General features: G+C 44.1%; 1 protein-coding gene across 6 annotated transcripts in view; it reads right to left on the bottom strand.

Moving 5' to 3' along the window:
- The window catches only part of LOC137376173 (putative leucine-rich repeat-containing protein DDB_G0290503), a 156,902-nt gene that overhangs the window by 119,805 nt on the left and 19,871 nt on the right, over window positions 1-17,226 (bottom strand). For all 6 annotated transcript variants that reach the window (XM_068044234.1, XM_068044261.1, XM_068044244.1 and 3 more), the window contains exons 3-5: window positions 15,246-15,393; window positions 12,017-12,736; window positions 6,612-6,671 (exon numbers count right to left, since the gene is read on the bottom strand). In XM_068044234.1, coding sequence (XP_067900335.1) covers window positions 6,612-6,671; window positions 12,017-12,736; window positions 15,246-15,393 — 928 coding nt within the window. The remainder of the gene's footprint in view (window positions 1-6,611; window positions 6,672-12,016; window positions 12,737-15,245; window positions 15,394-17,226) is intronic.

Here is a 17,226-nt window from a genome sequence, read left to right as displayed (position 1 = left end):
TACTTAAAAAAGTAATTGGGAGAGCGAAGAGAGGACATGAATAATCACTAGCAGACAACATAAAGGAAAATCCTAAGGCATTTTATAACTATATTAGGGGCAAGAGGATAACCAGGGGAAAAAGTGGGGCCCATTAGGGATCAAACAGGCAATCTGTGTGTGCAGCCAGAGGACATAGGTGAGGTTTTGAACGATTACTTTTCATCTGTGTTCACTATGGAGAGGGGTGATGTAGGTGTAGTGATCAGGGAAGGGGATTGTGATATACTCGATCAAATTAGCATTGAAAAGGAGGAAGTATTAGCTGTATTAGCGGGCTTAAAGGTGGATAAATCCCCAGGCCCAGATGAGATGTATCCCAGGCTGCTATGTGAGGCAAGGAAGGAGATAGCAGGGGCTCTGACACAAATTTTCAAATCGTCTCTGGCCACAGGAGAGGTACCAGAGGACTGGAGGACAGTGAATGTGGTACCATTATTCAAGGAGGGTAGCAGGGGTAAATCAGGTAATTATAGGCCGGTGAGTCTAACATCAGTGGTAGGGAAATTATTGGAAAAAATTCTGAGAGACAGGATTAATCTCCACTTGGAGAGGCAGGGATTAATCAAGGATAGTCAGCATGGCTTTGTCAGGGGGAGATCACGTCTAACAAATTTGATTGAATTTTTCGAAGAGGTGACTAGATGTGTAGATGAGGGTAAAGCAGTTGATGTGATCTACACGGACTTCAGTAAGATTTTTGATAAGGTCCCGCATGGCAGATTGGTTAAGAAGGTAAGAGCCCATGGGATCCAGGGTAATTTGGCAAATTGGATCCAAAATTGTCTTAGTGGCAGGAGGCAGAGGGTGATGGTCAAGGGTTGTTTTTGCGAATGGAGGCCTGTGACCAGCAGGGTACCACAGGGATCGGTGCTGGGACCCTTACTGTTTATAGTGTACATTAATGATTTAGATGTGAATATAGTAGGTATATCAGTAAGTTTGCAGACGACATGAAAGTTGGTGGTGTCATAAATAGTGAGGAGGAAAGCCTCAGCTTACAGGACGATACAGATGGGCTGGTAAGATGGACGGAGCAGTGGTAGATGGAGTTTAATCCTGAGAAGTGTGAGGTGCACTTTGGGAGGAAAAACAAGGCAATGGAATATACAATGGATGGTAGGACCCTAGGGAGTAGAGAGAGTCAGAGGGACCTTGGGATGCTTGTAGCACAGGTTACTAAGGTGGTTAGAAAGGCATATGGGATACTTGCCTTTATTAGCAGAGGCACAGAATATAAGAGCAGGGAGGTTATGTTGGAGCTGTATAAAACACTGGTTAGGCCACAGCTGGAGTACTATGTACAGTTCTGGTCACCACACAATAGGAAGGATGTGATTGCACTGGAGAGGGTGCAGAGGAGATTCACCAGGATGTTGCCTGGGCTGGAGCATTTCAGTTATGAAGAGAGACTGGATAGGCTGGGGTTGTTTTCTTTGGAGCGGAGAAGGCTGAGGGGGGACATGATTGAGGTATACAAAATTATGAGGGGCATTGATAGGATAGATAGGAAGGAACTTTTTCCCTTAGCGGAGGGGTCAGTAACCAGGGGGCCTAGATTTGAGGTAAGGGGCAGGAGGTTTAGAGGGTCGTTGAGGAAAAATTCTTTCACCCAAAGGGTGGTTGGAATCTGGAACACACTGCCTGAAGGGGTGGTAGAGGCAGGAACCCTCACAACATTTAAGAAGTATTTAGATGAGCACTTGAAACGCCATAGCATACAAGGCTACGGGCCAATTGCTGGAAAATGGGATTAGATTGTATGGGTGCTTGATGGTCGGCGCAGGCGCATTGGGCTGAAGGGCCTGTTTCTGTGCTGTAAAACTCTATGACTATTAAAGAAACCTGGTTAGTGTGTTCTATTCTGGGAAAAATAGAGTATATGATTGACTTATCAGTAAGTGGGAACATTTAAAATACATGTTGTGATCTGTGGAGAATTGGGACTAGAATAAACAGTGCACTCCTCCCACCTCGGTCCTAACAATATCTTCACTACAAGGTCAAGAGACAACCCACTCCAATGAAAGCCAAAACAGAATGCACTCAAATAAATTACTTCATGTGAGAACTGCGTCATTCATCACTTTCCCACAGAGCCAGGTTCCATAGAAAAAGCAGAATGCTGCATTGGCGAATGTGCTTCATAGCCTTTCTTGTGGCTCACAGTTCTGTCAGGACACACAAACAACTCCCACCTTATTAAGAGCGCATTCTCAGAATGTCTAACTGCGACCATTAGAGGAGCAGGTTAGCACATGAGAGGATGCTAAGAGGATAAGTGATTAAAGAGAGACTGGTACTATCATATTTAGAAAAACAAAATGTAATTTATTATTCAAATATTTGAACTGAAGCTCAACCGATGAATATGTGCACTACTAAAAATTCAAATCATCCTAAGATTAAAATTAAGCATTTAAAAGATTTTGACTAATCCAATGGAATTGAATACAGAATAATCAGGTCTGAGTGTTGACCACATTAACAGAACATAATGGCTTAACAGAGAATGCCCACAACTAGTCAGAAGCCCCATGGCCGTTTATAATGGCCATGAAAATATACTATGGGCTGGATTTTGTCGGAGGCTAGGCTCCTGATGCGGGTCGAAAAGGCAGGGGAACCCCACCTCTGCATTTTTGCGGCCCCCACCCCGGAGCGATCCTCCAGCATTTTTAAATGCAAGTTTCAGGAGGCGGGATTCCTGTCTCTTTAAAGACAGGGATCCCACCTGCATGAGCAGCCAGCCAATCAGAGGACGAGCAGCTCAGCTGTGCCATCAGGAGCTGTGGCCACTGCTGGTACTGCAGAGGCCTCGGACCCTGGCCCAGCGCTGGAACTCCAGAACAGATGTCGGTGAGGTAGGGTCGCCGGGACCAGTCCAGAAGGGGTCTTGCTGTCCAGGGACAGGGAGTCCCCGGGAGGGGGATGAATTAGTACCCGGCGGGGGTCCTCTGTGAGCCACAAATTGCCCACAAGGAGGTACTGCCCCCCAAGCCCACATGGAGGGTGCCTCGTTTTACAATGCCTCCTCTCCGTATGGCAGAGGCCCCACCCATCACTGCCGCTGGTAAGATCTCAGCAGCAGCGGGAAGAGGCCCCTAATTGGCTGTTAATAGAACACTTAAGGGCCTCAATTGGCCTCTAGGAGGGAAGGCCATCTTCGGCCTATCCCACCCAGAAGATCGTTGGACGATGGGGAGGCAACAGGCCCTCCGCAACCACCCCCCACCCACCCATCGCGATATTCCATGCCTCCCCTGCCTCTGATCCATCCTTGGAGGGGGGGCCTGTAAAATCCAGCCCTATGTAGTGCATTTGTGAATAAACAGCCACAATACAGCATGAGTGAAGCAACGTACTGCAGAAGCACATGTTACATTCTAATATGCCTTCCTTTGCTAAAGATGCTGACTAATGCTGGGGTTCAATTCAACAGCCACTGGGTATTGCCTGGTACCTTAACGTAGTGGCCATTCTCTGTGCCAATGAGACAATGGATTTTACCATCTCTCTAGAGACAGGCTGGGAAGTGGGGGGCACAAAATGGCAAGGGAAGAAATGGGCGGGGGTGAGTGGAGGCCCTCCATGTGGGGAGGATGTCCAGTAAAAGCTTGGGGTGGAGGCTGCCCTCCTGATCAGGCACCCTGTGGCCCACAGACAGGCCCCCCGGCAGCAAGGGCTGTCCCCTTGGGAAGGCTCCCACCCCCCAACAGAGTGTGCCTGACTGGCCCCAGCGAGCCCCATGAACTCTCCTTCATTCCATGGCCTCCTCCATGCTCGCTGGGCCTGCTGCAATCCCAGCAGTGGTCAACACTCCTGGTGGCACTGCTGAGTCTGAAGAGCTGCCAGCCCTCTGATTGATTGACAGCTCTTGGAGGTGGGCTCCCGTCTTTTAAAGGGACTGGAGCCCTGGCACCTGGCAGTTAACTGATTGAGCACTGAAAAATGCAGCAGGGAATCTGACGAATGGTCGAGGGACGGCTGCCCCCGGCTTTCCGGCCCGGCGTCGGGACCCCCATCACGGGCACAACATTCAGCCCAATGGATGTCAGCAGAGTAATCAGCCATGGACAATCAGAGCGGAACTCAAATCTGATGTTTGGAACCGGCACACTTTCAGGCAATTTGTGAGATCGGCTGACTCAGCAGAGACTGGAAATCAAACCTGGGACATTCTGGTGTTACAGGATTAGGGCACACTCTGCCTTTACATTGGAAGGAGGTGGCTGTAGCAGCGAATGGCATCTCAATAATCCAAGGACCCCATTAGAGTTTTGGAAGAAGTCAATAAATCTCAGAAGGACAGCAAAAAATAAGTTGTCAACTCCCTAACAGAAAACTTCCTGAAACACAGAAAAGTAAATGGCTATTCCCTGCCCCAAATTCAAGTAAAACCCTTTGGATAGCACATGGCATCTTGTTCCTACATCCAGAAGCACTGTCACCTGGCATCATTCATTTCAACTGTCTCACATCCTGTCCTGCAAGACAAACCTTAGGTTCGTGATACCTTCCACCTGTTATTATCATCCATTCCGTGAATCCCAACAGATTGTAACTGCAGGATCTGAAGCTGTTGCATCTAGTTAATGCAACTCATTCCTGCTACAGGAGAAAACAAAACACAATGCTGGCAGGCCACTGGAGGGAGAAGTGAAGACATCCTCAAATTAACTTATCATAAAGAGGAGGCACTTTTTCCTGGGAATTGGGGATTGCAAAGAATAGAGAGGAACATTGTCAAGAGACTAGAGGATGTTCAGTTTACTTGCCCTGTCAGGGATTTTTATCTGCTTCCATAAGGTTGGTGAGAGGAGGTGCTTCTTTAATGAACTGAAACCTCAGAAAAAATTTGTCAAGCCATCTGTAAAGGTTGATTGGTACCTCATTCACAAACATTCTCTCCCTCCACCACTGACGCATAGTGGCAGCAGTGTATACCATCTACACACCAAGGCTCCTTAGACAGCACCTTCCAAACCCCTGACCTCTACCAACTAGATGGACAAGGGCAGCAAATGCATGGGACCACCACCACCTGCAAGTTCCCCTCCAAGTCACACACCATTCTGACTTGGAACTATATCGCTGTTCCTTCACAGTCACGGTCAAAATCCTGGAACTCCCTTCCAAACAGCACTGTGGGTGTCCCTACCTCACATGGACTGCAGCGGTTCAAGAAGGCAGCTCACCACCACCTTCTCATGGGCAATTAGGGATGGGCAATAAATGCTGGCCTGGCCAGCGATGCCCACATCCCATGAATGAATTAAAAAAAGTGTTCCAAACAAATCTGGATCTGACCTGTCTTGCAGCACTAGCCACTGAGCCTGCTTCATGCTCTTCATAGGACTGGCTTTGGCATCAGCAGTAGCCACTACCAGGCTCTCTAGTATTCTCTGGGACATCGACCATCTGTCCTGCTCTGACAGTAAAGTTAGGAAGTGCACAACATTCTACCTCAATTTGTAACAGGCTGCTTCAGGCATTCTGCAGGGCATCCCAGATTTACCCTGATAAATCCTTGAAGCTTTCTAATGGTTTGCTCAATTAATGTTCTAGTCTTATCGTGTGCTCCATTATTTACACACCTCGATCACAATAAGGACAGCCGCTCCTTCAGCGGCCCTGGAACCTGCTGGAATTTGTGACATGGCATTTTTGGAGCAAAGACCTGCCCCACAACACAAGGGCAAATGCTGATTTCTGCCCTGTCCCAAGACAGGAAATTCAGGGCCAATGTCTTCAGGTGCTTTACAGTCAATGAAGTATATTTGAAATGTTGTCACTGTTGTAATGCAGGAACCGTGGCAACCAATTTGTAAACAGCAGGATACAACAAACGGCATTGTGGTAATGACCAGATAATCTGTTTTAGCGCTGTCGGTTGGAGCATAAATATTGACTAGGATACTGATCTTTAGGGTAAGCGGAGGCTCTAGACACCCTAGAGTTTCATCGTCTAATTTCGGTTGTCCTACATGATGTTGGTTGAGGGATAATTATGGATCAGGACACTGAGGACAGCTCCTTGCTCTTCATTGAACACAGCCTTTCTGCAGTCTCTCTACTATGAGGGTTAAGGCTCTGTGCTTCACATTTAACCTCTATTTCTGCTTTCTTTTGGATTCATTTTTGAATTATAATTTGATCAGTCATACATGTTCCAATAACCTGAACGTAAAATCATTACACAGAAGCAAACCAGATACTGTAATCTACAAGCAAATAGATATAGGGTGAAGTTGGTCTTCGCCAGTAGTGGAAAATAGGCACATAGCAAATCTGAAGCCAGTTTTACACCACAATCAATTTCCAGTGACTTTGTAAAAACGGGCTCAGACGAATTTCTACCCACGTCATCTTTCAAGTATCACTCCTGCCAGTGTTTTTCCAACAGTTTAAATATTAAGTGGTCAAGACACATGCATAGATAAAACATTACTGTTTTCTTCAGTTCCTCTCATAGGGAGAGTACAATAAAATGATTATGAAATTAAGAAGAAAACACACAACACATATGGGAGTAAAAAGAGATGAATCATAAAACAAGGGCTTGCTCTCACCTCTAGTGGAGCTTCTTGCTCTGGAATTTCATCTGAACTTAACTGGAGCTCACTGTTATTCTAGAAGAAGAAACAAGTGACAATATGATAATCATACAATTTATTTCATTTCAAGACAATAAGAATTTAATCTGTTCCAGATTTCTGTTATTATTTTCTCAATTACAGTAATTACATATTCCAAAGATATGCATAGTCTGTACAAAGTTACTCCATAGAGCAGGTTGCAGGGATGTTCAGAATTGGCTTGGTTTTCTTTCTGTCTGGTCCACATCTGAATTGCAGAGTGCACAAATCTGAATGGCAATTGTCATTATACACTTTAGTGCAGATGAAATCAATCTAGAAGTGGCTTCACTTGGGCTAAGCAGAAGTAAGTAATGTGCTTCAACAAGACCTCAAATATAAAATTCTCATCCTGTGTTCAAATCCCTCCCAATCTCCTTCAGCCCATCAACCCCCAAGAACTCTGCATTCCTTTAATTTTGGCCTCTTTTGCATCCCTGATTGCCTTCACCCCACCATTGGTGGCTGTCCTTTCAGCTAACTAGCCCCAAGCTCTGGAATTGCTTCCCTAAAACTATGTTAAAGCTGCTATATAAATGCCATTGCAGTCTTCTACACCAAACAATCATTGGAGGTAGATAAATCCTACTCTGGTTACAATTTGGAAAACATGCAATGATAAAGCAAGTGCAAGATTTGAGAAAATGGAGCATTCGATCTTTAACAAATCATTGATGGCAGAGAAACAGAGAAACAGCCGCACAATTAAATGGACCCAGTGGCAGGCACCTTAAACTTTGAATAACTCAATCTGCTTTAATAAAGTAAAGTCTGATTCCTCTTCTTAAAATCTCCTTGGACTTTCAATCTCCAAATTATATTCATCCACTGCACAGGAGAAAGTCTGTGTCCCCTTCTGCCACAGAAAATATTTTTGTCCCCTCTTACTGAGACATTCCAATTTTTTCATTGAGAACAAATTGCACTCTACTCCTCAGTGATGACATTCTGGTCTCATGCCCCTGTTGTCACGAAAACTCAAATCTAATCCCTGCTTTTTGTCCCTCCCCAATGTCACATCAAAAGCACCAAACAAGAGGTCGATAAAGCAACCTCTCTTCCCCTCACAAAATATGAAAAGGTTGTTCTCCTGATCAACTGAAAAATGCCCACTTATACTCCCCGCACCCACCCACGCCCCCACCGCCCCCCACCCCAAAACCAATGAATATAAAAATCAGCCCTCCAGGAGAAAAATAAGCCTTTTGCCCCCTCCTCCAGTGAGCGGAAAAATGGTCCCTAATTCTCACTAAACAGAAAAACAGACAGCACCACCACTATAGATCTTGGTCTCCACAGAGCAAAAATAAAATGCAGCCCCTTTGTCTCTAGCCTGAGTGGTAAGCAAGACATTCCCTCTGGACACTCTACAAGCATCGAAATTGGGGGCTGAATTTTAGGAGTGAGCCGCAGTTCGCGGCAGCGCACTCTGGTGGCGGCGTGCATCCTGTGCAGATAGGCTGTCCCCAAGCCCCTGCGATATAATGCATGGCAGCTGATTAAATAGAGGGGGAGGAGCGGCCACCCCCAATGACGTAGAGGGAGCAGCCGCAGGCACTGACGCCATTTTTAAAAGGCTTTAAGCCCTTACAATTCATTTTAATGTTTAAAAGGTCCGTTAATCAGAATTTTTTAATTAACAAATAATAGACGTGGAGGCCCTGTCCCAAACCCCCAAAGGTCATTTCAATGCCCGATATGACCAACACTTGCCTTTTTCCCGACCCAAACCATCCCCCCCCAACCTTTTAACTTTTGCCCTTCAACCCCTTCCCACCATTCCCACATCCAATAAAAATTGATTTCCCTGCTCCCCCATCCCTTCCGCCCTGAAAATTTTATTCCTCCCCCCTCCCCACAAGGTTCTCACCTCAGAACTCCATACGGAGTTCCGAAGGCGCGCGAAGCACGAACGGCTGCCACAAAATCGGCATGGGACGGCCGCCACCTGCAGGTAAATTTATTTAAATATTAATGTTAATTTAAATATGCAGATGAAGATCCCGTTGGCAGGCGGCAGGGGAGCTGTACCAAGGTCCCCCTGCTGCCAGTAATATATGGCAGGCCCTTCTCAACGTTGGGGACGAGGCGGGCCTCTCCACACAGAATTTTACCGGTCCCCCCGCCATGACCCATGGCGTTGAGGGGCTGGTAAAATTCAGCCCTGTGTCGTGCTAGGCTCCCACCTGCCAAGAATGAGGCACATCAATTTTGTCATGAACATTGATTTTTAACTGCTGTTGGAACTAGGAAATGACTTGTTAAACAGATCAGCCGTGGCTGGAAATAAATTTACATACGAACAGACATCGAAGGTGAGTAAGAGCATTCCAGGGCCTGCTAAGGAGGATGCAACCCACAAGGGTCAGGACTGGTTAGACCAGCTGGTCACATGACTAACTGGCTGTTCCAGGGTTTTATTTTGAACTGGCCACAGAGAGTTTGAACTAAGGAGGACTGTTTGCTCCAGGACTGAGAAGATCTTTCCTATCTGCTCCCATCTCTTTCTCTGAAAGCCTCTGAATCCACTGAAGACACATGAACCCCAAGAAAGAAAAGTCTCCTACAGCGAACAAGGTTTAAGAATATTACTGGGCCCCAACGAAAAGCAAGATCTACCTACAATCAAGGACTCTACACTGAGCTCGAAGAACCATAACAACAACTTTTCAGATATTGCCTCAAACCTTTTCCACTTTATTTCTTCTGCTCTTTTCTGTCTCTATTTGCATGTCTGTATGACTAGCGTGAGTGCTTCGTGTATCCGTAGGGGTCAACCGAATTAGAGTTTAAATTCAAGTTTAATAAACTACAACTTTTTTCTTTAAACCGAAGAAAACCAGTATGTGCTGTTCCTTTGCCTTATAATTGGAAAGCGGAAAACAAGGATTCACCAAGGGGGAGCTAAAAACATGGTGTGTTTAAAAATTGAACCTGTTATGGTAAGACCAGGTGAAGGCTGAGAGGGACCCCGAGACACCTTTCTCACCTGGTTGTAACACCTGGAGGTTTGGTGAAATATAGTGGAGCATTCACCCTTACCCCAGCTCACCACTAAAGGATATCCAATCCTGCAGGAGGGAAGCAGAGTTCGCTACACTCTCCCTTCACCTGCTGAGATGACTTTGTGAGTCTAGTTGAGGAAAGGGATCGCCCTCTGCTGAAGTAATTTCACAATCTTTGCTCCCCATCTCCTTCCACCCTCTCATCTTCCCTCTGTCCTCTTCTTCCCTTGTCCCTTCCTCCATGCACTTTACACATGTTCTTCTCCCTCCCTCCTCTCTTCTTCATCTAACCCTTTCCTCCCATCACAGAATAACACAAACCCTGGCTCTACAACCTGCAGATTTAAGATCTCAGAGGTGTTACTCTATAAAGGATACTGGATGAGCATCACATTCACATGGATGCATCAAGACCCAGCTTGGAGGACCTCAGACAAATAGTAGAGGATCACAGCAGAGTCCAAGCCATTTTCTGTGACAGTATCAGAAGGATTTGACTGAATGATGTACTATCTGGAGCAATTAGCAGCACACAAGAATTTTCACTTGCTCACCTCCCAAAACACTGAAGTCTCCAGATCAATCAATACATCCAAAATGGGTGTTTTGACCACTAGCCTTGGAGAATTGTCAGGAGCAAACAATGGCAACCGCCTTATGAGAGCGTTGGAGAGCCATGTCTCGGTGATGGGATACTTCTTAACTTGCGTCATTCTCCTTCAGAGTGGCTGAAAACTGTACAGCTGTCTCTCCCGTTTCCTCTTCCCCTTGCTCTTATCCTGCCTCCATTATGATGGCATAAATGGGAATGTCCATTTTGAACCCTAGGGCAAGGGCTCCACAACTGAAAGATGGGAAGAAAAGATTTTCCTGCCCGAAACCATTAAAAGGCAACTTACAGAATCTTTCTTAGCAGCATACCTGAGAACAGATTTTTTAAAAATCATATTCCTATATTATGAGCGTGCCCAGTGCATGATGACATCATTAAACAAATGATCTGGCTATCTTGTTGTCTGTCTTTCTTTCCAAGTTCTTCCCAATATTAAACATAGAGACATAGCAGCATAGAAGGATGCTATTCGGCCCATCGACTCCATGCCAGCTCTCTGCAAAGCAATCCAATCAGTCCCATTCCCCGGTTCTATGCTCATAGCCCTGTTAATGTATTTCCCTCAAGTGCCCATCCAATTTTCTTGAGAAGTTTTTCATCATCTCCACTTCCACTTTTTGGGGGTGAGGGGGGAAGAGATGGTGGTGTTGTGGTAAAGTCACTGGACTAGTAACCCAGAGGCCTGGGGATAATGCCCTGGGGACATAGGTTCAAATTGGGTGGAATTTAAGATTAATTAATTTGGATCAGCCATGATCATATTGAATGGCTGAGCAGACTTGAAGGGTCGAATGGCTTACTTCTGCTCCTAATTCGTATGTTCGTATGTTCCACCACCCTTGTAGGCAGCAAGTTCCAGGTCATTACCACTCGCTGCATAAAACAATTCTTCCACACATCCCCCTACATTTCTTGCCCAAAATCTTAAATCTGTGTCCCCTCGTCCTTGTACCATCAGCTAATGGGAAAATCAGCTAACGTCTACCTTATTCAACCCTGACAGAATCTTGTACACCTCTATCAAATCTCCCCTCAATCTCCTTTGCTCCAAGGAGAACAGCCCAGCATCGGTCAGATCTGGTATTTCCAATACGTTGGTGGATGATCAAAGCCTGTGACCTCAACCATTTCCTGGTTTAACAAGTCAAGCAGGTAACTTACCTCAATAAAAGCTAAAGTGGTAACTTACCTCCTTTTTCTACAGGCCTCGGTTAAGTCAGATGAAACTCTGGCACAAATGACAGAAATTCTGGCAGATCAGGTTTTGCCCTCAGCTCCCTGTTATTCACAAAGTTTGGGGAAGAACTCATCTTCCACCAGCCCTGACCACTCCTGGATATTAGCGTACATCTAAACATGCTTTTTACTCTGCCGTATCTAACTTACATCTCAAATACCATCCAGCAATGCTGCTGGAAGGTGCAATGATGCCACCCTCTTCCATAATACCCGCCCCCTCCCCCCACATGCATGCCTTAACCACAAATTTTCATGTTCACACATAATAAATAACCACTAGGATGAGGTAGGAGAGGACAGGAGTAATACTGCAGCATAAACACCACCTTCAGGAGGAGAGATGAAGAGAGAAAACTTTGAGGAAAATGATTTCATTTTTTGGGAGTCTAGACTTACTTTTAAGGTAATAATTCTTCGATGTGGAAGACAGCAAAAAAAAAATTGAAATCTCACTTGTAGTCGTTTTACAATGTAACACTTACTAATGTGGTTTTATGCACTTGATTCTTCTCCTCTGCTAAACACTCCAGTCTTTCTTTCTCTTCCAGCACTTCTTTCAGGTAGCTGTCGTGCTCCTGTATTTCTTTTAGTTCTCTTCTAAGCCGCTCGTTCTCCTCTTCCAGTTCCTCGGCTTGCTCTTGCAGGCTGCTCTCCGATAACTTCAGCTCGTGGATTCGTGAGCGGAAGTCTTCCAGCTTATGTGTGAGGAAATCCTCATTGTCTTCAGCTTGCTGAAGTCTTTCTCTGAGCTGTCCTTTTTCCTGGTTGTTTGCCTCTTCTTTTTCCAAAAGCTTCTTTAAGTCATGCTGAAGCCCCAGAATATTGTCTTTGATTTGATCCTCTCTATCTGACAGGCAACTTTCCATGTTGGTGAGTTCAGTGTCACGCTCTGAAAGATCGTTACTTCTTTTCAGATGTGCTTTTTCAAGCTTTGTGAACTTTGCTGTTACTTGTTGCAGCTCAGTTCTCAGGACAACACTGGTAGCATTTAAATTGATTCTCTCTCTGTCCAGCTTGAAAACCTGGCTCTGCAGGGACTGTTCACGCTCCCTCAGCTTCGCCAATTGCTGCTGCTGCTTTTGCTTGTAATGTTCGAAGTACTCGGACTGCTTCTTCATCTCGTCCTCCTTCATCCTCAGCTGGTTCTGCAAACGCCACTGTTTGCCCTTCAGCAACTCTTCAGACTTCTCTTTTTCTGTAAGCTTGAAAGAAAGAAGTGGTTAATGTACATAGACCATAGAACTCTGTAGTAGCGTACAGTGGGCATATCACAATCATGACCTCCTCGGTGTGAATATCAATGTACGCTGACAAGGCTGGTCACTGGCACTTGGACTGACAGTCACTGAATCATCCCAGAGAATTCCAATGACTAAGCTACTCGAGCTAGTTATGTGAGGGATAAGTCAGTCAGTCATGGGGTTACAGATTGTGGTGGAATACAATTCGGCTGCTGCTGATGGCTCACAGCACCTCATGGGCACCTAGCTTTGAGCTGCGAGATTTGTTCTTAATCTATTCCACTTAGTGCCACACGACATGACAGAGGGTGTCCCTTAGTGTGAAGATGGAACTTGGTCTCCACAAAGACTGTGAAGTGGTCACTTCCACCAATACTATCATGGACAGATGCATTTGTCTTCTGATTCTCGAGGTATCACTGAGTCAATTTGATTACTTTCTCTTTAGTACTAAAAAACGTACACTGAAAAGTTCCCAATGGGATCTTTATTTCTAACCAGATCTTTGGTTCAAATAGCAAACCAGTAAAAACAAAACCTCTCTACGTGTAGACCAAATGACATGACTCATCAATGCCTTTTACATTTCTCTATCCTTTTTATTTATTATCTGAGGTTAAAAGAATAACCTAATAACAACAGAGTAGCACTCTGAAGTGGGATTATTATTAGTATCAGAAACTAACGCATTATCATCTTTACTTACTAATTCCTGATTTAATTCAATGCTCCTTTCCATCAGTGTCCTATCACATTTTAAGAATCAAAACAGGGAAAACAATTAGGTAATGACTGAAAACGGACACCATAAAATGATGGAGTAGCACAAATTAGGCAGCACACGGAGGATCTGATTGCTAGCCCCATGTTAGTTCAACTGTCACAGAGAACAGTCACATTACATGCACACAAAGGTAGAAGCTGAACACCGAAACTCAATAGTAAGAGAAAGCTGCTTGACTGCTGGTATCATGGAATTTTTATTATTAGCTAACCATAAATTAAAGATATACATCTTCCTAATTATTGATGGCAGCAAAAATACATCCAGTGGACTATGCCATAGTATTTGGTAGCGCAATTGCAAATGTGGGTAGCCAGGAGATAAGATTTCCACTGGTCATTATTTACAGCAAAATCACATATGCCTTCTTACTAGATACATTTACAATTCTGCTGTAAACAAGTATCTTTCTCTATAGTCATTATGTGAATAAAATCAAAACAGTGGCAGAATTCAAAGCAATGTTATTGCAATTTTCTTCTGACCATGAATGTGATGTTAAACATTAGAGAAATCTAAAATTTATAGACCAGTCACTTCATGTTCTACCAATCAGGATACGAGTGATGAAGAAGTTTTGTTTTATTTGTTTTCCAAGCTAGAAACTTGTTACTACAGAAATTGAAACATGGTTTCCTATTTGGCATGTCAGAGATTTTTTGACCAGCAGCGCTGTTATATTTGAAACTCAGCTCTTTCAATGCTGTGTTACAGTGCTAACTAGATTGTGAAAACCCAGCTTCTGTTTAAAGTCATTAAAAGCACTGAGAATAAAAGAAGCCCATATCTGAAAAAAACATGCTCTCATTTTTCCATTTCAACTGGCTAGATACAAAACCTCCTGCCATCTAGATTGAAACTCAACAGCATATTTTTGATAACAATTTCACAGACAATGGAGTGAATAGCTCTGCTGGCTCAATATGTAATAGCGAGATACTGAATCGTACAGAACTGGTACAAGTCTTGGTTGTGCTGAGTTTGCCAAACCTAGCTAAGGCAATGCATTCACTGCCCTTAAGCTAGGGATGGGGCAGGGGAATAAATTAGTCAAGATACCAGTTCATGATTGCAGTCAAAAGACTCTTACTGGAATGTGTGCCAGCATTAGCTTCAGGTAAGGGCAAGGACCTGTTCAGGTTTGGTGCCTTCTGCAACTAGCCTATCCACAGAGCCAGAAACCAATGGAGCAAGTCGCCTGTTTATACAGTGAGTACAGATTCACAGCTGGGTGAGTTCCTGAGTGTGAGAATATATCTACATGGAGAAGATGCCTGGGTATTGGGGGATGGGTCTCCCTGTCACCATGATCTGCTGGAACTTATTGGATCACCTGTGCGGGTCAGATAGGAATTTTCAAAGAGTTTTTTTTTTCTAAAACAGCCTAAGTTTTTTTTTAATGCTTCTCCTAGCAGATTGTGTGGCTGGTTGTTGTTGGTGTTGGTGGTAGGTGGGAGCTGAATAGGAGTCATGGTGTGCCGAAGTTGAACTATGACTGTATGGGACAGGCTCAATGGATCAGCTGCTCTTTTTCCTGTCCATCACTTTCGTATATTCGAAAACCCTCAGGGTCTACATCACAGAATCATCACTTGGGTGAAGGATGGGATAGTTGACACTTGCTGTAACTCAAACACTTCAAAAGGAGCAAAAATAATGGAATCTGGGATTTGAAATTAACCTTACCATAATTCTAAGACCCTTCTCTGAGGTCTGCAGACTTCGAAGCTTTCCTGTGAGTATCGGATCCTTGGTCATTGATTGCTGTGATTTGAAAGTTAACTCATTGATTTTATCCAGAAGTCTTTGTTCTGACAGCTCCAACTCTTGAATTCTTAACAATAAAAGTAACCAATAGCATTGAGTCAAAAAAAGAAAAGAAATTCTATTTAAGTTTTCTTGCTGTATTGTTGCATTCATTGAGTTGAGGGATGTTACTCCCGGCACCAGCTGTCATTCCCACACCAAGTAGAATTCAGACAATTTCAGGGTAAAGCTCCCACTACTCAGCTCCAGCAAATGCACCCGAATGCCAACCTCAGAAGAGCAACTTTCCTCTCATCTATCAATGTGACATTTACATCCAGACAGCATGCGTGGTGGGTACTGATACTCATCATGCCTTCAAAAGGGAGCTGGACCAGTTCTTGACTGAGGATGAGATTGTGTCATATAGAAGATAAGAGTATTTATAGATAACAAATGATGCATGTGGTCTGCTAGACTGGTTTTGATTGCCTAAGGGGGTTAGAGAAGAATTTTCCTGACTTCCTTTCCCCCTTATTAGCCCAGAGTATTTGTCTGATTTTTGCCTCTACCAGAAGTTGGCTGTGGGGGGGGGGGGGGGGGGGAAAAGGGGGGAGTGGTTTGTCATAAATGGGCGGCACAGTGGCGCGGTTAGCACCGCAGCCTCACAGCTCCAGTGATCTGGGTTCAATTCTGGGTACTGCCTGTGCGGAGTTTTCAAGTTCTCCCTGTAACCGCATGGGTTTTCGTCGGGTGCTCTGGTTTCCTCCCACAGCCAAAGACTTGCAGGTTGATAGGTAAATTGGCCATTATAAATTGCCCCTAGTATAGGTAAATGGTAGGGGAATTGTGGGAAGGTGGGGATGTGGTAGGAATATGGGATTAATGGAGGATTAGTATAAATGGGTGATTGATGGTCAGCACAGACTCGGTGGGCCGAAGGGCCTGTTTCAGTGCTGTATCTCTAAATAAATAAATATTCCAGCTATCTTGAATGTGGGGCAGGCTTGATAGACCAGCTGGTCCTTTCCTGCCCATCAATTTTGTATACTCTTAGACAGTTTTGTGCTTTGGCCCACATCTATTAGGAACTGGATTCAAACTGCCCAATTTCACTTAAGACTCTGGGGAATGTACCTCATTTATCTAAGTCTATGAAATCACAGAAATACTCATCTTTGTAAAATGCAATTTCTCCAGAAAATCATTCATTGTGGAGAAAAACAAGCAACCTCCCTTTTTTAATTAAAATAGTAGGTACATTCCCGAGATTTCAAACCACTTCAGCTAACACTGCAATCATCATCCTTGCAATCACTGTGACTGAATGACATTCTAAATTATAAATGCATTTTAAATTCAACAGGCAGGAAGAGATTGATGTAGTGACTGTGTCCTTGTTACCACTAAGGACATAATCCCAATAATGAAAATTTTCTGCTATTCTTACAACACGTAGACTTTCAAAAGTTCACTGAACTAAAAGTTCAATCTATTCCTGAGGAATGATTTGAACATGTATGATTGTTGAGGCCATTATTTCTAACTTTATTCCCTGTTAGTTGAATTTTCAATTCCCTGCAGATATTTGTTCGTCATTTTGAAAATCATTGCAACAGGAATGAAGAAGAAAATGTTAAGTACAAGTACAGCCACTGGCCCCTTTGACCACAGCTTCAAAGATTCAGATCCCAGAAACCACTGTGACCTGTCCAAATCTGAAAATCAGAAACTAATCAGATACAGAATCATGCCACCAGCGACCAATCAAAACCAATGCTGCAGTGGCATATCTGATTGATTGTTTAAACAACCAATCACATTCAAGAGAAAAAATTTTCTTGGCATATGAATATCTACATCATCTTACAGAGAACAATCAATATAATCACAAAAATCACAAACTTTTCCATCAAACTAT

This window comes from Heterodontus francisci, chromosome 1 (assembly GCF_036365525.1).
Source record: "Heterodontus francisci isolate sHetFra1 chromosome 1, sHetFra1.hap1, whole genome shotgun sequence".
NCBI classification, from domain to species: Eukaryota; Metazoa; Chordata; class Chondrichthyes; order Heterodontiformes; family Heterodontidae; genus Heterodontus; species Heterodontus francisci.
The sequence above is the reverse complement of the archived record's forward strand: the minus strand, read 5'-3'. Positions and strand labels throughout refer to the sequence as shown.